This window comes from Xenopus laevis, chromosome 9_10S (assembly GCF_017654675.1).
Source record: "Xenopus laevis strain J_2021 chromosome 9_10S, Xenopus_laevis_v10.1, whole genome shotgun sequence".
In the NCBI taxonomy this organism is placed as follows: Eukaryota; Metazoa; Chordata; class Amphibia; order Anura; family Pipidae; genus Xenopus; species Xenopus laevis.
The window spans coordinates 2,340,609-2,367,002 of record NC_054388.1 but is presented as its reverse complement, the minus strand read 5'-3'; the positions used below and the strand labels follow the sequence as shown (position 1 = coordinate 2,367,002).

Below are 26,394 nucleotides of genomic sequence, written 5' to 3'. Positions count from 1 at the left end.
CAGTGAGTGCAACAGGGTGGGGGCAAAATAGGCAGAGTGTGTCATCATTAAAATACAACCAGGGTCGGACTGGGATGGTGGAACACTGGGAAAAAACCTCATGGGCCCAGACCTGCTCCCTGACCAAGTCAGTTGTTCCTGCCGTCATCTTCCCTCTCCAGGCTGGTTGCATCAAAATACAGGTGTGTGCGCGGGGGTGGGTTCTGAAAGGGTTTATATGTGGGGGTGGGTCTGAAGGTGCGTGCGCGGGGGTGGGTTCTGAAGGTGTGTGTGCGGGGGCAGGTTCTGAAGGTGTGTGTGCGGGGGCAGGTTCTGAAGGTGTGTGTGCGGGGGTGGGTTCTGAAGGTGTGTGTGCGGGGGCGGGTTCTGAAGGTGTGTGTGCGGGGGTGGGTTCTGAAGGTGTGTGTGCGGGGGCGGGTTCTGAAGGTGTGCACGGGGGCGGGGTGTGTGTGCGCAGGGGCGGGTTCTGAAGGTGTGTGCGCGGGGCGGGTTCTGAAGGTGTGTGTGCGGGGGCGGGTTCTGAAGGTGTGTGCGCGGGGGTGGGTTCTAAAGGTGTGTGCGCGGGGGCAGGTTCTGAAGGTGTGTGTGCGGGGGCAGGTTCTGAAGGTGTGTGTGCGGGGGTGGGTTCTGAAGGTGTGTGTGCGGGGGCGGGTTCTGAAGGTGTGTGTGCGGGGGTGGGTTCTGAAGGTGTGTGTGCGGGGGCGGGTTCTGAAGGTGTGCACGGGGCGGGGTGTGTGTGCGCAGGGGCGGGTTCTGAAGGTGTGTGCGCGGGGCGGGTTCTAGGTTCTGAAGGTGTGTGTGCGAGGGCGGGGTGTGTGCGAGGGTTCTGAATGTGGGTTGTAGGTTCTAAAGGTGGGTTGTAGTGGGGCTCTGAGACAGCAGCCTGGTGGCCCCTCAGTCCCACTCTGTTCATGGAGCCCAACTGAACAATATTATGAGGAGAAATACGGCTCATTCCCTTGAAACAAGAAAACAGTCGAAGGGGGCACCCGGATTTGAACCAGGGACCTCTCGATCTGCAGTCGAATGCTCTACCACTGAGCTATACCCCCCCACATCTGTTCTACTTTTATAAAGTGGAACCATTCCGTTGCCTCCCCCCCTTATATATTAAACATGGAACATTCCTGTGGGAGGTGGGAGGAGTCAGGGCCCTGGGGGACTCCCTGTGGAAGGAGCTTGATTTCTTATAGTGACAAAATAGACCGGGAAGGAACATGTTTTATGGAAAGGAATAATCCATGTGGAAGGGGGAGGAAATACAGTCACGTGACAAGAACCGGAAAACAAAACATGTGAAGGGGGCACCCGGATTTGAACCAGGGACCTCTCGATCTGCAGTCGAATGCTCTACCACTGAGCTATACCCCCGCTCGCTTCTAGACGGCCTGCCGTAGTGTCTCTAATAGAAAGTAGCCGCCTACAGGCCATACTGATACTTTTACTTAGTTCTAGCCTTAGTTTCCCTCGTATTACATAGAGAACGCTCACGCACATTTGCGTACGGACGCGCCTACGTGGCACCAGGAGAGGGCGCTGTGCGCGCATCCGGCCCATTCACTACTCTGTGGCCGAGGCTCTACGGTATTGAAGCGTTACCAAGGCAACGTGCTCGGACGTGGGCGTGTTGCCTGCGCCAGACGGTGTATAAATTATAACATAAATAGATTTCTTTTGCGCCTCAGTAAAAGGCCGTAATTCACCCGCTGAGTATCGAGGCGCGCTCCCGCCTCAGTGACAATGTGCGCGCGCTCCCGCTAGGCCCCGCCCCGTTCTCTCCGTGCCCCGCGCGTCCCCGCGGCCTCCGCCCCTCCTGTGTGTTTGTCACCCGACAGCAGCGCGGCCGAGAGACTGAGAGACAGCGGCGACCCGGAGCGAGAGACGGACAGGGGTCGCCTGGGAGAGCTGAACATCCTCCTGCTTCTGTCACACACTCACCGGCAACATGAACCCGAGCTGCGGCCGCTGCGGCAAGATTGTGTATCCCACCGAGAAAGTCAACTGTCTGGATAAGGTAATGGGACCAATGCGCCCACAGCCAGTGTCGCCGACCCCACACACGTCTCACCTGCTGACACTAGTGTCTCTCACCTGCCCCTTGTACCTCTCTCCTCTCTCATTCTCCTCTACACCCCCCTATCACCAATGAGACATTGAACACAACATACAGTTATATACACCTATATACACCTATATACACCTATATACACCTATATACACATATATACACCTATATACACATATATACACCTATATACATCCATATACACCTATATACACCTAAGCACTGACAGTCACTCATTTACTCTACTTGCACCTGCCCCAAACATATCACTTGCACTACAACTCCCAGCATCCCGCTACAACTCCCAGCATCCCCACTACAACTCCCAGCATCCCCACTACAACTCCCAGCATCCCCCTACAACTCCCAGCACCCCCTACAACTCCCAGCCTCCCTCCTACAACTCCCAGCATAAGCATCCCCTACAACTCCCAGCATCCCTCCTACAACTCCCAGTATCCCCACTACAACTCCCAGCCTCCCTCCTACAACTCCCAGCACCCCCTACAACTCCCAGCCTCCCTCCTACAACTCCCAGCATCCCTCCTACAACTCCCAGCATCCCTCCTACAACTCCCAGCATCCCTCCTACAACTCCCAGCATCAGCATCCCCCTAAAACTCCCAGCATCCCTCCTACAACTCCCAGCATCCCTCCTACAACTCCCAGCATCCCTCCTACAACTCCCAGCATCCCTACTACAACTCCCAGCATAAGCATCCCCCTACAACTCCCAGCATCCCTCCTACAACTCCCAGCATCCCTACTACAACTCCCAGCATAAGCATCCCCCTACAACTCCCAGCATCCCTCCTACAACTCCCAGCATAGGCATCCTGGCTGCATTATGCACATTATGTATTTCAGTGTAAGTATTGGGTCCAAATATAATCCCCAGATTCAGCCACAAAACTCCTGAAATATTCCTTCCTACAAACTGTGCTGCACAAATGTAACAACTTGTCATATTCACATCATCTCTATTGCCTTTCCTTCTCCTCACAGATTCCCACATTCCTTTTCCCTACAGACTCCCACATTCCTTACAGACTCCCACATTCCCTACAGACTCCCACATTCCTTACAGACTCCCACATTCCTTACAGACTCCCACATTCCTTACAGACTCCCACATTCCTTACAGACTCCCACATTCCTTACAGACTCCCACATTCCTTACAGACTCCCACATTCCTTACAGACTCCCACATTCCTTACAGACTCCCACATTCCCTACAGACTCCCACATTCCTTACAGACTCCCACATTCCTTACAGACTCCCACATTCCTTACAGACTCCCACATTCCTTAGAGATTCCCACATTCCTTACAGACTCCCACATTCCTTACAGACTCCCACATTCCTTAGAGATTCCCACATTCCTTCTCCTCACAGGGGAATGGGATGCTGTTACATGACTCGCTGCGATGTGTTAAAGTTGGGGAAGGAAAACAGATACTGAGTCTATTTAAGCAGGTTAAACCCCAGCAATTGTATTCAGGTCAGGTGTAACATTTGGGGGGCCTGGCCCCTTCGTCAGACAGAGGATATTGTTTGTGTTAAAGTTGGGGAAGTCGCAGCTCTAACTAATGTCAGTGATCAGTCCATGTAACGTCGCATAAGTAACACCCAATGGTGCAGCAAAGTGTTGACTGTCAGTGCTATACATGCTGTATATATATATATATATTATCCTAAATAGATTGTCACACACATATATATATATATATCTAATAGTGTTGTGATGTGCTGGTGGGAATGTCATGCCCAGTCACTACCCACTCGCACTGCTGCTGCTGCTTAAATTCCCATTGCAGTTCATAGAGTAATTCAGGCTCCCTGATGCCTTTACTGTCATGTCTGTTGGATGGACGATACTGTTTGGCTGATATAGAAGAGCTCCTCTGAATACGCCACATTTATTTAGCCAGCAACTGTGAAAAGGGGTAGCACTTGTGTTATTGGGGAGACATTAACCCTAAAGCAACACCCACTACATTAGTTCTGCCTTGTAAACGAATGGCTCTTATATGAGATATATGAGATGTATATGAGATATATATGAGATGTATATGAGATATATATGAGATATCATTCCTAGTCCCAAGCACACAGCTGTCTGTATTACTTCCCATGAAGCATTGGATTATTACACAGGAGCTGCACATGAAGAATCATTTCGGGGAGGTTGTGTTTGAATCCCACCTCTCTGCACTTTATTGTCCCCTTAGTATTGTAATGTGCCCATTCTGGCGGGTGTCGCCCATGTCTGTGCCTTGTTGCAGCCGGAGCTGGAGTGTAAAACGGAGTGTATATTTACCCTGCATTCCTACTGCCCCCCTCCCATTCTATCCGCCATGTATGCGGAAGTCCATGAGTCCTGGCATCTACTACTGCACAGCTTTATTTTCCCAACATTAACTCCTCGCCTCCCTCTTGTGTCTCTCCAAGCTCTGGAATCCCCTCCTTCTCCAAACACCACCAGCCACACACAACGTTCTTGGGCAGGTCAAAAGCCGAGGAATGCCGACATCTCCGATTGGTCAGGAAAAGTAAAAAAAAATCTGCATTTAGAGCAGCAATGTGCATGTAAAATAGTTTTAATTTAACCAAATGGGGGTGGAAGCTTAAGAGCTGCAGATAGAGGAAATGGTTAATAGTGCGGAGAGACCCCACCCTGCCCGAGTTTGACCCCTGAAGTTCATTTTCCCAGGGCTTAAAAATCTTGATAGAAACTCTCTCCCCCTCCTCTTCTTCTAAATGGTCTCCTTTTGTGGCCGGCTTCCGTTCCACTCAATGGCTGTGTGTGTGTGTGTCTGTGTGTGTGTGTGTGTGTCTCTGTGTGTGTGTCTCTGTGTGTGTGTCTGTGTCTGTGTGTGTGTGCTGTCAGTATGTATGTAGTGCCCGTGTGTGCCTCTGTGTTTCTGTGTGTGTCTGTGTGTGTGTGTGTGTCTGTGCTGTCAGTATGTATGTAGTGCCTGTGGTTACCAAAATACGTATCCCTATAATTATACAGTTGGTTCCTTTCGTTGCCAGTTCCCTTGTACGTATCCCAGAAGACATGAGGAGCATCAGAAGAAACATGTAGGAGGAGGCGCTGGTTCTTTCCAGCATGTCGGGCCCTATCACTCCCCATTGCTTCCTCTCTAGTGTGACCATTCACAGGCCTTTTCCTTCCGCTCCAACCTGCCTTCTTTTCTACTTCCTTGAGTCTTGCTACAACCCCTTTTTTGAGTGGAGATTGCTATAGATGGAGCAAGAGCTGGAGCTCTCTGCCAGCACAGCAACTGTCACAACACCAACTTCCTTCATTGTGGTTTCTTCTTTTCCCCTGCTACTTTTATTAGTAGTCTAGTAGTAGTAGTAGTAGTGTGTATTACTCCTCACACACTCTCTCTAACCTGGTGGTGGTGGTGGTCAGCGACTGCTCCTTTTTCTATTTGCTGAATCGATTGAATGAATTATATCTGGTTTAGCCACTTCTCATTATGGGCTCTCAACCCTACATCTGACTCCATACTCAATAGGACCTGAAAACTATCCACTAGTAAAGTGATCCCCAACCAGTAGCTCATGAGTAACATGTTGCTCTCTAACTCAGTGGTCCCCAACCTTTTTTACCCATGAGCCATGTTCAAATGAAATAAGAGTTGGGGAGCAACACAAGCATGAAAAAGTCCCTTGGGTGCCAAATAAGGGCTGTGATTGGCTATTTGGTAGCCCCTATGTGGACTGGCAGTCTACAATACTTGGCACTATACTTAAAAAATAATCACCTGCTTTGAGGCCACTGAGAGCAACAGTAACATGTTACTCACGAGCTACTGGTTGGGGATCACTGGTCTAACCCTTGGATGTTGCTCCCAGTGGCATCAAAGCAGGAGATTATTTTTGAATTCCAGGCAAATTTTGGTGCATAAAAAATATGTACTGCCAAACAGAGCCTAAATGTAGGTTGATAATCCACATAGGGGCTATCAAATGGCCAATCACAGCACTTATTTGGCACCCCGGGAACATTTTTCATGCTAGTGTTGCTCCCCAACTCCTTTTGGTTCTGAATGTTGCTCACAGGTTCAAAAGGTTTGGGTTCCCTGTCTTAGGGGATAAAATATTCCCGTTTTTAGGTATTGTTTTGCATTAAATTGACGTTACAAGCATACTGAGCAATGTACTCCTTTATGCTGGGTGACCCATACACAGAATAGTTTTACAATGTTTATGGTTAGGGATGAATAATTAATAACGGGGTTGTACAGTCTAACAAAACATCATAATTCTAAGCAACTTTTCAATGCATATTTTGCACACGTTTCCCATGGTTTTAAGGTTATTTGTAACTACAAGTGATAGCCGTATGTCTCTCCCCTTTCTGCACTGCTGGTTCTGGCTAAAACAACTGTGTAGCAGTAGCCAGCCGATAAAAAGACCCGTTCAGAAGCCTGCAAGTCATTGTGGAACATGGAGTCTTGTCCAGAGGAGAGCTGATCTTTGCTAAGTAGTTTCCAGAGTCAGAACCAGCTAAATGAACATTGATGATGAATTTCTTTGTGCTGGGCTCAATGTTTAGCTTGTACAGGTATGGGGCCGGTTATCCGGAAACCCGTTTTCCAGAAAGCTTCGAATTACGGAAAGGCCATCTCCCATAGACTCCATTATAATCAAATAATTCACATCTTTAAAAATGATTTCCTTTTTCTGTGTAATAATAAAACAGTCGCTTGTACTTGATCCCAACGAAGATATAATTAATCCTTATTGGAAGCAGAACCAGCCTATTGGGTTTATTTTATGTTTATATGATTTTCTAGTAGACTTAAGATATAAAGACCCAAATGACGTATATCTGAAAAACCCCAGGTCTCGAGCATTCTGGATAACAGGTCCCATACCTGTAAAACAGTAGCTTGTACTTGATCCAAACTAAGATATAATTAATCCTTATTGGAGACAAAACCAGCCTATTGGCTTTATTTCATATATTCATGATTTTCTAGTACTAGGACTCAAGGCATGAAGATCCAAATTATGGAAAACCCCAGGTCCCAAGCATTCTGGATAACAGGTCCCATACATGTAATGCCCTTTTCTATGTTTATTTATTAATAAAAAATAAAACCCAGATCGCACACGGACATTGCTTCACATGCAGTTTCCATGTGACCAAAGTTGGGATACTGGCATTTAGTCAGGTCACATGGTGTGCAAGGTAAGCAGCTGCCTGGCAGTTTGATAGTTCAACTAGTAGCACCTTCTGGTCAGAAATCAACCAGTCTGATCTGAAACCTGTTGAATTGCTGATCATTTCTGGAGCTAAATAGTCGGTTAACTACCAAGAAATAAGCAGCATGGCAGCATCTATTCAGGGCAATTCCTTGGTATAAGGCTGATGGCACATAGGGGTGTATTGTTTTGTGGTTTCCCAATTTCAGACAGGTTGTGTCTCGCCTAATCTTGTTGTCTCTTGCACTTACCTAGACCAGAGACAGCTGGAGGCACTTACTGTTCTGCACCATCACTAGTGATAATTGTACAACATGAACATTTAGAAACAATAAATAGCCGTTCCGATAATAACTGATAATTTGTGAAAAGGCAGGTTTTCTTTTAATCGGCTTAGCCGTAGTTAGAAAAAGTCACGCGGAGCAGCCGCATTCCTATAGAGAGATAAAGGAGTGTTTGAATTGGAGTGCCAAATGAGACACCCTGAAAATAAACCCTCGGCGCGGGGAGGACCGCAAGCTCCTACACCCTTCAATGAGAACACGTGCCTACACAAGTTGATTTTAGATTGGAACACTAAGCTGAACAACTGATTTTCTTGCTTGGATTTTATAAAGAATGGCCTACACTGGATATGTATGTGGGCCAATGTTCGGATCATAATAGGGGGGCTAACCTCAGGTCCCAGTCCAACCATGATTAAAAATAATGGGCACAATAAATAGACACTTGGATCATAGATATCCACAGAATATATACAGGGACATGCCAATAAGATTAGTTTTGTGCCCCCTTTTAAACGGCTATTTAAAAGTCAGATAAATACCACGATGCAGCAATATTATTCTATTGTGTTGTACTCACGAATAGCCAGTGCAGCTTTTAGTTCCCTTCTTTTGTTGTAGTTGGAGAGTATTTTAGTGAATCTATAAAGCACGTGGCCCTAAAGAAATAGCCTAAAAGCACTTTGACATTCTATCCCTTTGCTGGAAAGAAAAGGTCTCTGACTTTGTATCTTAAAGGGGAATTCACCTTCCAAACACTTTTTTTTTCAGTTCAGTTGTTTTCAGGTTGTTCTCCATAAACAAAGGCTTTTTTTCCGTTGCATTTATTTTTTACTGGTTTCCCAAAATTGAAGGTTAAAGTTTAATGTTCCTGTTAGAGTCCTGCAGCGGGTCAGGTACCCACGGGTTACCCGCTAAAACCTGCGGTACGCTGCGGGTTGTGGGTAAAGACGCAGGTTTGTGGGTCGCGGGTCGTCTCAATAACGATTTTTACTCCTTTTTTTCTGATCACGCCTACTTCCGATGACGGCACTTCCTGATTCTTGATGGACAGCAGGTCCGGGTTGCGGATAACGTACTTCCGGGTCGGGTAGCGGGTCCAAGTGGGTAAGAATGTGGGTCCGGGTTGCGGATTGCAGGTACGGATCGGGTATGGGTTCCAAAAAGTGGACCCGCGCAGGACTCTAGTTCCTGTATCCGGTGTTTGAGTCTGGCAGGTCATGATCATAATATAAACTTACTATTTGCTACATTTAGTTGATACAGTTAGTTGATATATTTCTCTGTGTAATAAATATAAGCAACTATTGTATCCATTCTAACAGCTGCCTTTAATGAAGCTCATGGATTTTGCTTAGCAGGGACAAAGATAACAAATGTATCCACTAAATGTATCCATTTAAAACCGCTAAAGAGTCGGCGACCCCTCCCAGAGCTGCAAAACTTTACACTTCAATATTAGAAAAATGGTAACAAATAGAAAGTAATTGGAAAAAAAAAAAATCTTTATTTCTGGGGAACTATCTGAAACCAACTGAACTGCCTCTTTAAATGGATACAGGACAATGTCAGATATTCGCTTAATTAGATCTATTGCTGCAGAAAAGTATTTCCATCGGCCCTAGTATGGGGCCTGCCGAACTGATATCTTTGAAAATTGGGCAGATATCAATCCTCTCGGGGTGAGGACAGCTTTGGTCATTGACATGGTTCTCCTGAATTTACTGTAGTTGTGATCAGCTCAAGATGGGCAGATTGGGGAAAGATCCTCATTTTTTGTTGCCCTTGCCAAACGAGCAGATCTTTAGGTGTTTGGGCAGCTGAAAGGTACATGATAAGAATGTTTTTGTCTTCTAACCGCTCTACAACTTGAGAACAGTTGACGTAACCCATCCTGTGCCATTCTATTCACTAGGATACTGCAGTGTAGTGTGGACTTCATGGCAGTCCGGGTTTGGGCAGCTTGAAACAAGTTGATGTTGGTCGTGCATCTTCTTTCTCCATTTGGCACCAGTATTCTGCCGCCCTTCCATTTGCCATGATCATTTTCTTATCCACTGTAGTGCTAGTCAAGGTATATATTGCCCATGTGGCTTTAGCCCCTGGGACAGTCTCATTTGTGCCTCTATCTGAGCAGGAGGTTGTGTTGGGAGGAGTGACTTAGTATGTGAGAAAAGCAAAGGAAGTTGTCTGTTTATCTGTAATGAAATGACCCGTGTTCTTGCTAAACAGCTTAAAAGGATTCTGTCATGATTTTTATGGTGTCGTTTTTATTTCTAAATGACACTGTTTATGCTGCCAATAATTCACTGTACAATATAAAATGTCATTCCTGAACCAACAAGTGTATTTAGTTGTAATATTGGTGTGTAGGTGTATCTCAGCTCATTTTGCCTGGTCATGTGATTTCAGAAAGAGCCAGCACTTTAGGATGGAACTGCTTTCTGGCAGGCTGTTGTTTCTCCTACTCAATGTAACTGAATGGGTCTCAGTGGGACCTGGATTTTACTATTGAGTGTTGTTCTTGTGTTATGGAGCCGCTGTTATCTTGTGTTAGGGAGCTGCTATCTGGTTACCTTCCCATTGTTCTGTTGTTAGGCTGCTGGGGGGTGATATCACAGTAAAGAGTGACTGAAGTTTATCAGAGCACAAGTCACATGACTGGGGGCAGCTGGGAAACTGACAATATGTCTAGCCCCATGTGAGATTTCAAAATTAAATATAAAAAAATCTGTTTGCTCTTTTGAAAAACGGATTTCAGTGCTGAATTCTGCTGGAGCAGCACTATTATCTGATGCGTTTTCCCATGACAGTATCCCTTTAATGAACAGACCCGTGTTTTTGCTGAAGAGCTTAAAAATGTAATGACAGGGCCGGGATCATCCACAATGCCGCATGTCTGGCAGGTATTTTAGTATCTGTTGCCTTTGAAAAGAAGGTTTGTGTAATGAATGGTATTATTTTACCTTCCTACTCATCCTTTCCCTTTGTGAATTCTCTTCCAACTGGTGACATAACTTCCACCGACCATTTACAGTCTCAAGCCCCCAAATTACCTTCCTGCAATTTCCTCTGATCTCATGTCAGTAGAACGGCCTCCTCCAGCTAATTCTATCATTGTGTCCCCCAAGTTAGAGCAGATTCCCAAGGAATCTTCAGTTAAACTCGTTTATGCAAATCCGTTTGTCGGGGATTCATTCTTTTGCAGGTGATACTCTGCACTTCTGTTTTGCTGCTCACAATGATAAAAGGCCGGCCAGTCCCAGTGGATTCTAACTGTCAGTTTATAGTGTTAGGACGGAATACTGTGTTTGTTGGTAAGCTCACGCCAATTGCCACGCTGAGGTGTAAATGACTGTAAATGCTTGTGCACGCTGAGCGTGCGGGTGTTTGTAAGGATCCATTATCCGGAAACCCGTTATCCAGAAATCTCCAAATAATGGAAAGGCTGTCTCCCGTAGACTCCGTTATAATTAAATAATCCAAATTTTTAAAACTGATTTCCCTTTTCTGTGTAATAATAAAACAGTCACTTGTACTTGATCCCAACTAATATTTAAATAATCCTTATTGGAGGCAAAACCAGCCTATTGGCTTTATGTTTTCATGACTTTCAGAAACATCCGTTATCCGGAAAACCCCAGGTCTCGAGCTTTCTAGATAAGTTTCCGTACCTGTAACAATTTTGTGCTTTACATTCCAAAGGCCAGTGTCGGACTGGCCCACCGGGATACCACGAAAACTCCCAGTACTAGGAGAATAAAGAGGTTGAGTGAAGAGAGGATGAATAATAGTTTGGAAAGTATACTCACTATCTAAGGTTTTCTGGTGGCCCCACAGTCTAAGGTTTGCTGGTGGCCCCACAGTCGAAGGTTTGCTGGTGGCCCCACAGTCGAAGGTTTGCTGGTGGCCCCACAGTCTAAAGGTGGCCATAGAAAGACCATTCGTTTCAATACACACGTGTAGAGCTGAATGTCAGATATACAGGTAGATATACGGAAGAAACAATAGATTTCTACCTGTATCTGACGATTCAGCACTAACAATGGCCGATGTTTGGGTCCCTTCAAAGGCACCCGATCAAAGTTTTCCATCCAGCCCGATCGACGAGCCGACCGATATCCAAGTCTTCTGCCGATATCGGTCGGCTCTTTTTCCACCATACACGCAACGAATATCGGACGAAAATTCGTTTTGTACGATATTATCTGTGCGTCTATGGCCACCTTAAGGTTTACTGGTGGCCCCACAGTTGGTTTTCTGGTGGCCCCACACTCTAAGGTTTTCTGCTGGGCCCCTGGCTTCCCAGTCTGACACTGCCAAAGGCCAAGCTTGAGAAGATACGTCTAGGCCTAATTTATATTCCTGAGCCATGAACAGGGACTCCTTAATAAGCCCAATGTTATCTAGCCTGTTTGGGATAAGCTATAATCGTCTCCCCAAGCCTTCCTGGCCTCTATTGTGAATTTTAACTTGGGGAGAGGAGCCAGGAGTTCTCCTCAAAAACATGCTGCACGATAGGGAACTGAGGGGGACTTTCCATGCTCATTATTCAGCCGAAGCCGGAAAGCTTCAGGCAGAGACAGATAAAGGAGCAATATATACAGCGCTATATAAATAAATGATGATGATGATGTACCTGTGTTCAACATGATCTAAATAAATAAGCCTTATTCTTTTAATAAAATCTATTTTCTCTGATCATTTTGTTGTCGCTGCTGCTTCCTCCACCCTCTGCAATCAGGAGAGTGTAAAGATCACGGTTTACTGATAAGGGGTAATTCATTAGACCAGGGTTTTTAACTAAAGGAGACCATTTCATTGACTTCTTCTTCCAGAGGGTCCAAGGAAGGGTGGGCTTTATTGTAAAATAAAAGTGCTTTCAGTCCCACTGTTCTGTAGTGTTTAGTATTTAGTACAACATACGTTGCTAGCGACTTCTCCTCTTCTTCAAAACACCAGCAGACTGGCCCACTGTTTGATGATACACCGCCACCCTCGTGTTCCAGTCGTACCATTCAGCTATTGAGGCTGCGTGCATGCGCTTTACTAAAACTGCTTAAAGGGGAACTTTAAATGAAGCTTCAGCATACTGAAATAAGAAAATTTGTAAATATAGTCAAATAAATATTCTGCATCATTTCTGAAATAATAAAGTTCATCATCCCTATCCCTCTCAGCATCTGTTTCTCTTCATTCTCTCTTCATGCAGCAGTTGGGTGTCAGATATTCACTGACAGTTACATCCAATATATCTTATAGGGGGGCTCCTTTTGCCTAGAAGATGTATTAGAGCTCACTCTATTAAACTCACCAGACATCATGTCTCTCTACATGCAGGATTTGTGCAAAAGGCAGTTATTTTGTTTGTACCCCCTATAAGATATATTGGATCTAACTGTCAGTGAATATCTGACACCCAACTGCTGCATGAAGAGAGAATGACGAGAAATAGTGATGATGAACTTTATTATTTCAGAAACAGTACAGAATATTTGATTTTATATTTCAGTATACTAAAGCTGATATTAAATTTTCATTTTCGCGAGTTCCCCTTTAAGAAGTTCTGTACTGGGCATGCTCAGACATGACAAATACCCACAAATTGAAATAATACTTTTGAAGACCTCATGCTGTTTGAGGGACATAAAGAGAGATAAAGGAAAGTCACATGGGGGTATCTATCTCAGTGGCTGCCTCTTCACTTAAGGCACCGGTTACTTTATACAATGGGTAGTATCCCCCTTTTATTTGGTGTATATAGTAACATGCGTTGTTGTTGTTACTTCTCCTAATCTTAGACAACTGTTCACTATTTCTAGCAGAGGTTTGACCTGTATCTGTTCCTTTTTAGTTCTGGCACAAAGCATGCTTCCACTGTGAGATCTGCAAGATGACTCTGAACATGAAGAACTACAAGGGATATGACAAAAAACCATACTGCAATGCGTAAGTACAAACTGTCACATTAGCCAGTGTCTCTGCCCCATAATATGTTTTACTAGCACACGGACTTACTGCCGCCCTTCATTCAAATCCAGTATTTTTGGTTGGTCTAGCATTTCTGATTAGTAATGATTTTTTTCCCCTTTCATTGGTTAGTTTCCCTTTAAATACCATTTATTTAACGTAGTTGTAACAGGCTTTGACCAAATGCCATTTGGGCTATGAAATGCATAAGGCATTTTTGAGATTACTTTTTTTTTTTTTTTTTAAATCCACTTTTTACCCTTTATTTTTTTTTTTTGAAAGAGGTTCAGTTTGTGTCTCTTGTAATGTTTGGATTGTCAGAGGACTGGAGTATCTACAGACACACCCCAGCCAAAGGCAGTCTTCAGCATTCCTTTGTTTCCACCTATAATATATACATTAAATTGATGTGAGACTGGACCCTGGATTCCAGGTCTTCTCTTGTGCCCTGGAGGCCCAAACGGTCACTGCATTGTACAAGTATGAGACAACTTCACTCTTAAGGTGGCCATACATGATAAGATCCACTTGTTTGGTTAGGTTGCCGAACGAGTGGATCTTAACCCGAAATGCCCACCGAAGGCAGGGTGATATCTGGTTAATCCAGTCATTCGGCCCTAGGGCCAAGCGTTCGGATTACAGTGAAGCAAATGGCAGTCGATATGTTGTAGGACCGCATCAACTAGCCAATGAGATCCTCTGTTTCAGGAAAAACCAAACCTGCTTGATCGATATCTGGCCAATTTTTAGCCTGATATTGATCGGGGAGACCCCCACACACAGGCAGATAAACTGCCGAATCAGTTTAAAGGAGAAATATCCGCAGTTTTAATCTTCTCGTGTATTGCCACCATTAGACAGGCCCTGTGGGAAAACAAGAGACTGCTAATTTAACCTTCTCACTTCGCCCTAGAGTTCTGCTTGCTGAGAAAAGTCCAAAAAAGCCAGTACTTTCCCTTTAAAAAATTCTAAAGCCAACAATACTCATTATTGTTTCAAGCTTTTTTTTTTGTAGGTGAGGAAAGAGGCAGCAAAAATACTCTAATTGCAGTTCGAGTGTGTGTGCGCACACGCGCACACACACACACACACACACACACACACACACACACACACACACACACACACACACACACACACACACACACACACACACACACACACACACACACACACACACACACACACACACACGAGTCAGGAGTAGTGTAGGCAGCAGTTTGCCTTGTGATATCTCTGCAGACCACTGAGGTGTGTGTAGGAGGGAACGGAAGAGCTCGCTGGTGTAAAATACCAATTCTATTCTTAAAGGGCCAGTCACAGCAGGACACGGTAGTATGAATAAAAGACTATAATAGTATGTAGTGGGCGGAGCTTTTCTTTAGACATAACTGGTGCGAACCCTCTCCGATACAAAAAACAGGATTTCTGCTTTGAATACAAGATGTTTACATGTACAGTATAAGCTTTATGTAAATTCATTTGCTGCTCTTACTGGTCTTTTGTGCCAGAGCCACTTGCCTAACCAGTCTGCCGCTTCAGTCGTATTAACGAGGCTGGGGTGACTTTTCTTTGCTTTCTGCTGGGACTTTGTAAGGAAAGGAAACCAGGGCGGAGAGGCTAATGAAGCGACAGATTCCGGACATTCCACAAACATGACATGACATCTCTCTCTCTCACAGTTTATTCGGGTCACTATCCGCTCCCGGGTCACCCAATTGTCCTGGCTGAGACCTGTAGAACGTTTGCAGGCCCTAAAAGGAAAGAGCATGGCAAGTGTCCATGGCTTCCAGGCATACATAGTTCCTTTCAGATTCATGGTGCCCCCTCTATCAATCTATCATCTGTTCCACTTTCCTTATTTATGCACAGTTTCTTAGCATCTCTTGCTTCCACTTAAAGGAGAAGGAAAGCTACAGAGGCATTTTATTGCCAATAGAGTCGCTGCAATAGTGCAAGCTAGAACGCTATATTTATTCTGTAGAATGTTTTACCATACCTGAGTAAAAAGCTCTAGAAACTCTCTGTTTGTTTAGAATAGGAGCTGCAGTATTAATGTGGTGTGACATCACTTCCTGCCTGAGTCTCTCCCTGCTCTGGGCTCAGATTACAGTAGAGAAGGGAGGGTTGGGGGTAGAGGAACAAACTGAGCATGCTCAAGCCCAGGGCAATGAGGTTTAAGCTGAAAACAGTTAGTCTGATACAGAAGCCCATGAGTACACAATAGAAGGAAAGAAATGTGCTGTTTCTTTTGTCAGGGGACTCAGAGCAGCATTACTTTGAGGGTTTACTGGTATATTTAGATGGACCTTTCTGATAAAGCTGACTTAGTTTCCTTCTCCTTTAAGGTGCCCATAGACCTTACAATTACGCTCTTTCCTGGAAAAGATCTTTCTTTGTTGGTTTCAATACACACGTGCAGAGCTGAATGGTCAGATAGACATATAGAAACAATAGAATTCTACCTGTATCTGATGATTCAGCACTAACAGTGGCCCATGTTCGGTGGCCTTCAAAGGCGCCTGATCAAATTTTCCGGCCAGTCCGATCAACGAGCCGACCGATATCCAAGTCTTCTGTCATTATCGGTCGGCTTGTCTCCCACCATACACGCACTGAATATCATACAAAAATTTGTGTTGTAAGATGTCATCAGTGCGTCTATGGCCACCTTTCCTCTGTTCCATTGCCACATCCCTGTCTGTAATCTGTGCTCCCTCCTTATGTCAAGCCATTTACCTGCACTACTTTACTTCCCCTTTCCTCACCTATGGTTGGGTTTTCCAGATACAGGAACTTACATAATATGGATCCCCATGCCTTAAGGCTGCTACAAATTTTTTTGCTACATCCTAAGGGTCAGGGCACACTGGCAGATTTGGGGAGATTAGTCACCCGGCGACAAATCTCCTCTACTTCGGGGCGGCTAATCTCCCCAAACTGCCTTCCTGACGGCTAAAATGTAAATCGCTGGCGGGATGGCACTCGTTTCCGAATTCGCCCAAAGTTTCCCCATCAGGCAACTTGGGGCGACTTTGGAAAACAAACAATTTATATTTTAGCCGTCAGGAAGGCAGTTCGGAATCTGTGTGCTCTGACCCTAAAGCTCAGGTCATGGGCCTGCATTCCTATCAGTGACAGCTCCATAAACTACAGCTAAACTTGACTGCAAGTATCTCCCATGCAACAGGCACCCCTCAAAGTGAGCAAGTGGGGTGTAACAAGACGGGTCATAAAATTCCTACAAATGCAGGTTGCAGCCCTCCTCTAATCTATTCACATTTGGTGTTGTGTATATTATAGTGAGCCGTGGCATTCTGCCAGATGTCTCATGTAATACACAAATATATATTTATATACACACCAGAAGTACTGTTTTTTGAACTATATTAATGGTCAGTGGCCCTTGACATTCTATGTGCAGCCATATTTCTGTCGCTACCTGCTTGTGTTGCTCACAGGATGCCTATAGTTTGTGGTTGTGACAAACTGCAGTGACTAAGCACCACTGTGCACAATTGCCTATAAATAGGCATAAAAGTCTGGAGAGGATATAGTTGTGGTCACAAAGGAACTGCTCTCATACTGAGGCCTTGAAAGTGAAGCACTAACTTGCTTGCAGTTCTTGCTGCTCTCTGTTACCCCCTCACACACACATGCAAGTAATGGGGTGTCTCTGCACCTACCACACTGCAACTGTCCCCTGACGGGGGGTACGTGATCATGTGCTGGCTTTGGATGGGATACATGTGTGTTTTCAGCAGTGCAGCATTACTTTCCTCCCCTAGTGAATTGCAGGGATTGAAAGGGATTTTATCCCATTATCTTCTACTATTTGATTAGATTCTAAAGGCAAGTAAAATGCAGTAAATTCAATGTTATGGTTATTGGTGCTACTAACAACCAGGGGCCCAATGATCACCAGCCTATGAAGCAAATCTAGAGAGAAATAAGTCAAAGAAACTAGGGATGCACCACTATTTTGAATTCAGCCGAACCTCCAAATCCTTCGCCAAAGATTCGGCGATGGGAAGGGGAAAATATTTTTAACTTCCTTGTTTTGTGACCAAAAAGTAACATGATTTCCCTCCCTGCCCCTAATTAGCATATGCAAATTTGGATTCGGTTCAGCCGGGAAGAAGGATTCGGCCGAATCCAAATCCTGCTTAAAAAGGCCGAATCCTGGCTGAATCCCGAACCGAATCCTGGATTCGGTGCATCCGTAATAGAAACTGTTGGCAACATCTTCTACCTATACCCAAGCACTTGCTAGCATGAGGCAAGATCTAATCCTATTGTAAGAGCCAATTTGTTCCAGAAGGATTGTACAGCACCGCATACCTTGTACGTAAATAATGATAATGTTTAGGAGACCGAAGAATTGTTCACATTTCAAGGATGGCTGATCTCCCGGCCCTTGGTTTTGAAGCCATCGAATGCTTTTACTGCAGCGTAGTAAAGCAGTAGCAGAAGTGATGTTGTCCTTTCTTTTCTGACTGGTGGAAATGTAGATTTTTTTTTTCCAGAGACCACAACATTTATTATTCCTGTACTTTTCAATTTTAGGCATTACCCCAAGCAGTCTTTCACCACAGTGGCCGACACCCCAGAAAACCTTCGCCTAAAACAGCAAAGTGAGCTACAGAGCCAGGTAATGAGCTTGCTGCTCACAAAATATTCTATTCTTGGCGTTTTTCTATGTGTTTTGGCACATACATGGGTATATCTGATTTTCTAAGCAATATGGTGCCACTGGTTGGCAGGCTGGAAGGCTTCAGGGGAATCAGGGGGCACAACATAACCCTACACTATTGGACATGATCACAGGGGAACACTATAGGGGTCTTACTAAGGACTTGGAGCAGGCCTGGAAGTGCCTATAGGGGTGGGTGGGAGCAGACCTAGGGGTGGCATGATATGTGGCTGTGCATTTAGAATTTTAATAGCAGGCAGACTAGAACCTTGGTAGGGAAGGATGATGACCACAGTAATATAACTGTCCTTCCACTATAAACAATAGCCACTGCTTGTTACAGCTTGCATATAAAAGGACATTTGAGAAATGTGCATTATAGACAACACAGAGAGCAAGATTTACTCTGCTTCAAGACTTGGATTTAACTGTGGATAATCCAAAGAACAATGTACAGTGAGGCTCATTTACAAACACAGAGCAATAACCCATAGCAACCAATGGCTTTTCTCAGCCACCTGCAAGTTGAGCAATGAAGGAAAACCTCTGGTTGCCATGGGTTACTGCCCAGGTGCAAATCTGCCCTGTGTTTATAAATGAGCTCCACTATCTGTGTACCCTTCAGTTCTTATTCCATCAGCTGTAGATCCGCTGGTCCTACAGGCAAGGCCAAACAGTGAGTAGAAATGGTGCAATTATGGAACACAGGGCAGAGGATCATATTGTGCTTTGAATATATTTATATTAAATACTTTATCCTCAGCTCGGTATATTTTTACAGTGCTGGGGAAATTATGTGTCAAGGTTATTGCAAACGTATCAAAAAGCAATTATTACTTAAATTATTACTTTACGTGATTGCTAATTGTGAATCTGTTCCTGCCCGGCTATCACCAGGTCCGTTACAAGGAAGACTTTGAAAAGAATAAGGGCAAGGGATTCAGTGTAGTGGCCGACACCCCTGAACTGCAAAGGATCAAGAAAACCCAGGATCAGATCAGCAATGTGAGTATTTCAGTTACATCTGTTTAAACTGTCAGGGCCACAAGTAAATCGAGAGCGGATCTTTCCCTGATATGCTATTAACAATCATTCAATGGGAACATAGAGAGAAAAGCTTGTGTAAGGGTGACGTGTCTAGAGGATATATAGATTGGGCTGCAGGGAGACCCATTATTAAAGGTGTCAAGTAGAGAGTAACCACAGGAGGGCCATGCTGTCTATATATACTATAAATATATACTATATATATATATATAGACTCCTCTGTCGAAACACAACATTTCTCTTTCTATTGTGTACACATAGGCTTCTGTATCAGACTTTTTTCTTTCAGCTAAACCTTCAGGGCTTGAGTTTGAGCATTCTTCTTTCTGCCTCATTGCCTCCCTGCTGTAATCTGAGCCCAGAGCTATGAGTGAGTAGGGAGAGACTCGGGCAGGAAGTGATGTCACACCAAGCTAATATGGCAGCTGCTATCCTAAACAAACAGAGAGAGCTTCTATAGCTATTTAGTCAGGTATGGTAAAGTATTCTACAGTATAAATATAGTGTTATAGTGGCTAATCTATTGGCAATAGTTTGCCTCTGTAGATTTCCTTCTCCTTTAAAGCGGTAGTTCACCTTTAATTTAACTTTTAATGTGCTGATATATGGGTTTGCCACAATTACAAGAAATATCTTGCTGTCCTATGTCCTCTTACAAGAGTTGGAGAGCTCTTCTCATACACAAGCAAGGGTTATCTTATAAACAGGTGGGTCAGAACAGACTGGAGCCCTCAGTGATTTTCTTTGAATTTTTATTCTAGCTCCTTCACTTTTCCTTTGTTTCTGTTCCATACAGATTAAATATCATGAAGAATTTGATAAGAGCCGGATGGGGAACCCATTGGTGGATGGTGATGATTTTGACCGTCGAGGATCCGATGATGGTGCCAATTACCGCAGACCTTCACAGAGTTCTCAGCAGCACCAACCCCCAGCCAGTAGCTCAGGTAACTGCAACATTCGAGAGACGCTTTTCTCTTCTGACATTTCCATTTATACAAATAAATACCGGTTGGCCACGCTTTGTGTCTCCAAGATGACCTTGGAATTCACATTACTACTCCTAGCCTCTTCAGTATCATTCATTTGAGGTGCAGTTTTCAGTTGGGGTCTTCTTTAAATTTGACAGAGGTTTTAAGTTGTCCTCTTTTAAAGGTCCATGTTTCAGCCTTTTTTTGGCAAAGGCTCTGATGTTCAAGTTTGGGCAGCACAATGGCTCAGGGGTTAACACTTAGGCTCCTGAGTTTGGCCTGGGCACTATCTGCAAGGAGTTTGTATGGATCTCCCCAATGCCTGTGTGGGTTTCCTTCAGAAGCTCCAAAACCATATAGGCAGGTATCATTGTCAACAGAAGAAATACGTTTCAGATGCATCACCTGAGACTAGAGCAGAGATCCCCAACCTTTTATACCCGTGAGCAACATTCAAATATAAAAAGAGTTGGAGAGCAACACAAGCATGAAAAGGGTCCCTGGGGATGACAAATAAGGGTTGTGATTGGCTATTTGGTAGCCCCTATGTGGACTGGCAGCCACATGGGAGACTCTGGCAGTACATGTGATTTTTATGCAACCAAACTTGACTCCAAATCAGGAATTCAAAAATTAGCACCTGCTTTAAGGCCACTGGAGCCACTTGTTGGGGATCACTGGACTAGAGAGAGAGGAGCTTTATGAGGGTCAGACATTATCTTCTAAATTGGAGACTAATGGTGGCCATAGACGCAAAGATCCGCTCGTTTGGCCACATCGCCAAACAAGCGGATCTTTCCCCCGATATGTCATTAACGAGCATGGCTATATCGGGGGTAATCTGATTGTTCGGCCATATGGCCGAACGATCCGATTACGATGCGCAATGGGCTCCAGCGGGATCGGTCGGGTCAAAATCAACCAAACGACCGATCTCCGCCGGACGAAAGATGTCGGCACACGCCCCACACGATCCAAAAATCGTACGAATCCTCGATTCGTACGATCGGATCTGTGTGTCTATGGCCACCATTACCCTGTGAACTTTGGGTCAATGGAAGTTTATGGAGAGCACTGCCCCCCAGTGGCAATCAACATGTTTAGCCTCTTTCCTCTGGACACTAAAGTGCCTTTTTTTTGTTTTGCAATAACTGTTTCTGATCAGGGGTTTCAGCCTTTTTAATGTAATTATTCAGGGCCAGATGTATTCTGGTAATCGGGTTGTCATAGAAACTAAGCAGCAGAATTGGAAAGCATATGGGCAGCTGTTAGTGCTTGACGCTGGTTATTTAGGCACAAGACTTGATATAAACGTGTGTCGGTGTCTCTGCAGAGGAATTATGTTTCTCTCTCTAATTTTAGGATTGGATCTGTGTTTACTGATTTATATGCTCCTCGGAGTGACCTCTTGTTGATCATATTCTGCAGCTGTTTATTTTCTCCAATGTCTATTGCTTTCTGTTTTCTTCTGCCTAAAATATTCAAGATAATATGATGCTCTTTAAGAGCACATTTGTTTTTGTGCCAAGGATATTCTGCAAAGTGGGCCTAATTTATCTGCCCTTTTGCGTTTAAAAACCATTGGGAGCTTCCTTCCTGTTTGACAAAGAAGCAATATCCCGAGCATGAGACATTCCCATTGCAAAAAGATCCTTTTCATTTGGCCGTGGGCTGTGACGACCCATAAAGCAGCAAATTCAGTTATGAATATGTAACAGCCAATCAGGCCAGAGAACATACAGTCTATCCATTTGAGCCTCCAACTAGAGTCCTGCAGCCGGTCGGGTACCCGTGGGTTATCCACAAAAAAAGCTGGTACCCTGCTGGATGAGGGTAGGATTTTCAGGTGCGAGTATAGTTGCGGGTCTCCTCTAAATTTCTTATCTGATGTCATAATTGTCTAAAATTTTACTCCTTTTAAAATTTTACAAACCTTTTTTCTGTCCCCGCCCATCACTTCTAGTTTGCAGCAACATCATTTTTAAGGGTTAGGGGTCGGTTTACGGATAAGGCAGTTGCCGGTTGGGGTTGGGTAGCGGATCAAAGTGGGTAAATATGCGGGTCGGGTCCGGGTCTCATAAATTGGTTCAGTGCAGGACTCTACCTCTAACCAGATAGCTGTGTATTACCGTTTATATTCGAGTATAAGCCGTCCCGAGTATAAGCCGAGGTACCTAATTTTACCTCCAAAAACTGGGAAAACTTATTAACTCGAGTATAAGCCTAGGGTGAGAAATGCAGCAGCTTCTGGTAAGTTTCAATCAAAAAATTGAGGGTTTCTGCTCCCATTGGAGGTGCCGGCAGCTCGTTTTTGGATGCCGGCGACCATTCTTGGACGCCAGCGACCATTTTTGCGCTTGACCCGAGTATAAGCCGAGGTAGAGTTTTTCAGCATATTTTGGGGGCTGAAACACTCGGCTTATACTCGAGTATATACAGTAATCAAATGATGCTATATTATGATGTTATATTGCAAGTGATGCACACTCATCTCTACCTCTCTGTTGTTTGTCCTCCTTTAGCCTATCCGCAGCATCAACCACAACCAAAGTATGGCTACCAGGAACCTGCTGCTCCTGTGTCGTCCCAACGCAGTGCCCCAGCAGCAGCAGCAGCAGCAGGAGGAGGAGGAGGAGGAGTGAGTGCAGTTTTCGCACCAGTAGTAAGAATACTGTATCCCGTTGCTCAATCCATCACTCACTTATCCTTTTGTTCCTCCTCAGAAGCGATACAGAGCTGTGTACGACTACAATGCAGCCGATGAAGACGAGGTGTCTTTCCAAGATGGCGACACCATCTTAAACGTTCAGCAGATTGACGACGGCTGGATGTACGGGACCGTGGAACGCACGGGGGACACGGGAATGCTTCCTGCAAATTACGTGGAAGCCATCTGACCTGAAGAGCCGGCCTCATCCCAAAATCATCAAGCATTCCAGTGCAGCCCTCTCCTGCGTATTTTGGGAAGGATGGGCTCCATCTCTGTATTTCGGCAATCTCCTCATCCTCTCTGCTGCCCCATTGGCTGTAGAGCGGCTGATTACCTCTCGCTTCAATCTGTTTTCTGACGGGATTCAGTTGGGAAATATCTCTGTTCCCACAGCAGTTTCTCCATTCCTATAATGACATTTCTCCATTAGCGCTTTGCACTGAAATTGAATATTATATATAATAAAGAACATTTATTATATATAATAAAACTAGATCACCATAAAGTGAAGGCAAAGGAACCTGATATTCTTATGTCATTTCAGACGCGTCAATCCCTTTTCCATCCTTTCAAGCCAGAAGTCTATTCAGGCAGCGGCTCAATGTAAAGGTTTTATTTCCCACTCCTGGATACTCTTTCTACATATTTTTATCCTTGTTTTTCAATCTCCCCTTGATCGGGGTTAATAACACTTTGTTCTATTTACCAGAAGAAGATTTAGGATTTTTAGTATTCAGAAAAGCTGTGATGACCTTGCTGTGACTCTACAGCGCAATCAAAGCTGAAGAGTAATAGAAGCAGGAGGGTATTGCTACAATCCATCAGCAGAAACCACACGTGATTAGCGGTTTCAATTAAATTGATTATGATTAAAATGGGCGTCGTCCCACCGCGTGTCAATCACTCTTGCTCAGCCAATCAGGCGATGGTCTGGCTGTGAGTCCCTGTCATGGCATGCGCCACTCAATGACATTTACATCAACACCAAAACATTAAAAAAAGGAAAAAAAAAAAACTATATATAGGTAGGTAGATAGAGTAGTTAATTAGTAAACGGCATAAGAAAAACAGATTTAATTCTAATATTTTTACATTGGAGATTTTTCCCCTCTGTATATTTTATATATATATTTCTCTCCCATTTTTGTTATTACTTAAAAAAAAAAAAATGCGAGGGTGTAAAATGACGCACCTTTTTTTTGTGTTGTTGTTGTTAAACAGTTGGGGTTGATGTCCGTAGTTTTACACTTTGCTCCGCACCCTCCATCTCCTCATGCTGGAAGCCTCCATGACATTATTAGGGCTCCAGTCTCACCAACCGTTCCAGCAGCCGCTCCATGTCAGAGATTGCAAGCTCCGGGGTCCTTTCAGCTGCTCCAGGCAACACTTATTGTGCAGAAAGTCCTGTCTATGATCGGTAGCTGTGCCGTTTGCCTAAACTGTGCCAATGCATTGCCTAACGTTTAGGCAGCCCAAAGTGCTTGTTGGCTATTTACAAGAGCCATAGGCTTATGCCGTGGTGCAGACGGCTCTTGTACTTCGCTACCCTTGCAGATGCCTTACGTGTTGCAGTTTCAATGTGCCAATTTCTTCCCAGCTCCTAAACTAACATTTGCCCATGCAACTCTCTCCGGCTGGCACTAGCCATGGCATACGTATTGCTTATGCTTATTCCCCAGCATGCAGTTGGTATGGGGAAAGAAATCCCCCTTTTGTAGTATATATACAATGAGGGCAATGTTTATTGGGCATAACATTTCAGGTGTGAGCAGTACCTGGAGCGGCCATGTTGCTTATTCACAGGCAACCTAAACCGTGCTTTGTGGAACCTAAATGGTCAATAAATAGGGCATCCGTTTTTAAAGATGTGTTTTTTGTTTTTTAAACTCATTTCCTTATGTTGCATGTCTGGATACAGCACGGCCATTTGCTACTTCTCAATACAGCAAGGGTTAAAAATGTACATTTTTGAGAAAATACTTAGGGGCCGATTCACTAACTTCGAGTGAAGGATTCGAAGGTAAAAAACTTTGAATTTCGAAGTTTTTTTTGGGCTACTTCGACCATCGAATGGGCTACTTCGACCTTCGACTTCGAATCGAAGGATTCGAAGTAAAAATCGTTCGGCTATTCGACCATTCGATAGTCGAAGTACTGTCTCTTTAAAAAAAACTTCGACCCCCTAGTTCGCCATCTAAAAGCTACCGAAGTCAATGTTAGCCTATGGGGAAGGTCCCCATAGGCTTGGCTAACTTTTTTTGATCAAAGGATATTCCTTCGATCGTTGCATTTAAATCCTTCGAATTGTTCGATTCGAAGGATTTAATCGCTCGATCGAAGGAATTATCCTTCGATCGAACTATCTGCGCTAAATCCTTCGACTTCGATGTGAAGGATTTTAATTCCTAGTTGAATATCGAGGGTTAATTAACCCTCGATATTCGACCCTTAGTGAATCGGCCCCTTAATGATTTGAACAACCCGAGCGTTAGCTCTTGGCCTGTATTGAGCAGAAGTGCCCCTCTGAAACGTATAGACCGCTTTCTTTCTATCTAACAACATTGTTCTGTTCTAAATCCATGCTGAAGGGAATATGCTTAGATCTGTCGCCGGTTGTTGCTGAACTACTCCTCCCAGTATTGTCCAAAGGCAGCGTGTGCCTGCTGGGAGTTGCAGTGAAGCCGCGTGTGCCTGCTGGGAGTTGCAGGAGCTTAGACAGTGGAACGAGGGGATTGGCAAGTGCTGATATGTAGTAGGAGAGGGCTGAGATCTCTTTAGGAAGCACAAGTGATTGGCAATAGCCAAAGCACAATGAAGAGTAGAAAGATGTGGACATCACATGATCCTTTCCAAAACTTAAAACATTCCTTAACGGAGCAGCAGAACCCCCCCTAATGTACCCGTAAACCACAGGGACCAGGGGCCGGAGTAAAGACAATTCCATAGGAGCAACGTCGGATCCCAAACCCACTGGACCAAACATTTCATCCTCTGCTGTTTCCTCAATCAATGCACTTTGTCCTCACCAGGAAAGGGGAGAAAACGTTACTGTGTTTTTGGGGCCGTACCCACCAATCGCTCTCCTCCCCGCGCTCTTCCTTTGCCTTTTTACGTTTATTTTATAAAAATCTTTCCTCCCCCAGCTGGAAAGCCTTTGTATTAATTGCTTGGGCCTATAATCAGCCACTTAAACATGGGGAAAAAAAAATCTCAATCATGCGCTACCAAGAAACGCTTACTCGGTTACTCAAATTTAAATAAAAATCTAATTTTTAATCTGTGCAGTCTGTGTGTTCCTTTTGGCTGCTCATTCCCTCATACATACATTGTACCCCATCAGGGAGGTTTAAAATGTTGGTGGATGGAATCGATTTAAAAGGCAATGAAAAGACCTGGGGTTCTGACTCTCGATTAGGGATGCACCGAATC

The 26,394-nt window shown here is 44.5% G+C and overlaps 1 protein-coding gene and 2 non-coding genes across 5 annotated transcripts; 1 reads left to right on the top strand and 2 right to left on the bottom strand.

Annotated features, from left to right (window-relative positions):
• Nucleotides 1-980: 980 nt before the first annotated feature.
• On the bottom strand, nucleotides 981-1,052 carry trnac-gca. Its single transcript has one exon. It is a non-coding gene; the product is annotated as a tRNA-Cys (tRNA).
• Nucleotides 1,053-1,299: 247 nt separating this feature from the next.
• Nucleotides 1,300-1,371, bottom strand: trnac-gca. The gene has a single exon. It is a non-coding gene; the product is annotated as a tRNA-Cys (tRNA).
• A 237-nt stretch (nucleotides 1,372-1,608) lies between these two features.
• LOC108702502 (LIM and SH3 domain protein 1) lies at nucleotides 1,609-26,241 on the top strand. Of its 3 annotated transcripts, none has more exons than XM_018238007.2 (7): nucleotides 1,609-2,014; nucleotides 13,429-13,523; nucleotides 18,111-18,195; nucleotides 19,135-19,242; nucleotides 20,081-20,231; nucleotides 22,778-22,881; nucleotides 22,979-26,241. In XM_018238007.2, exons 1-7 carry the CDS (start codon nucleotides 1,946-1,948, stop codon nucleotides 23,150-23,152), a joined length of 786 nt encoding a protein of 261 aa, XP_018093496.1. In that variant the 5' UTR covers nucleotides 1,609-1,945; the 3' UTR covers nucleotides 23,153-26,241. The 3 variants fall into 3 exon arrangements, with proteins under 3 accessions (XP_018093496.1, XP_041435155.1, XP_018093495.1); XM_041579221.1 differs by having other exon boundaries at nucleotides 1,610-2,014; nucleotides 22,778-22,890; XM_018238006.2 differs by having other exon boundaries at nucleotides 1,617-2,014; nucleotides 22,778-22,893.
• The last annotated feature ends 153 nt before the right edge of the window (nucleotides 26,242-26,394 follow it).

Bases quoted from the DNA above. Each gene is read 5' to 3' on its own strand.
- LOC108702502 (XM_018238006.2), top strand. From the start codon at position 1,946: ATGAACCCGAGCTGCGGCCGCTGCGGCAAGATTGTGTATCCCACCGAG. The intron at 2,015-13,428 runs GTAATGGGACCA...GTTCCTTTTTAG, and splicing joins AAGTCAACTGTCTGGATAAG to TTCTGGCACAAAGCATGCTT. The intron at 20,232-22,777 runs GTAACTGCAACA...GTCCTCCTTTAG, and splicing joins ACCCCCAGCCAGTAGCTCAG to CCTATCCGCAGCATCAACCA.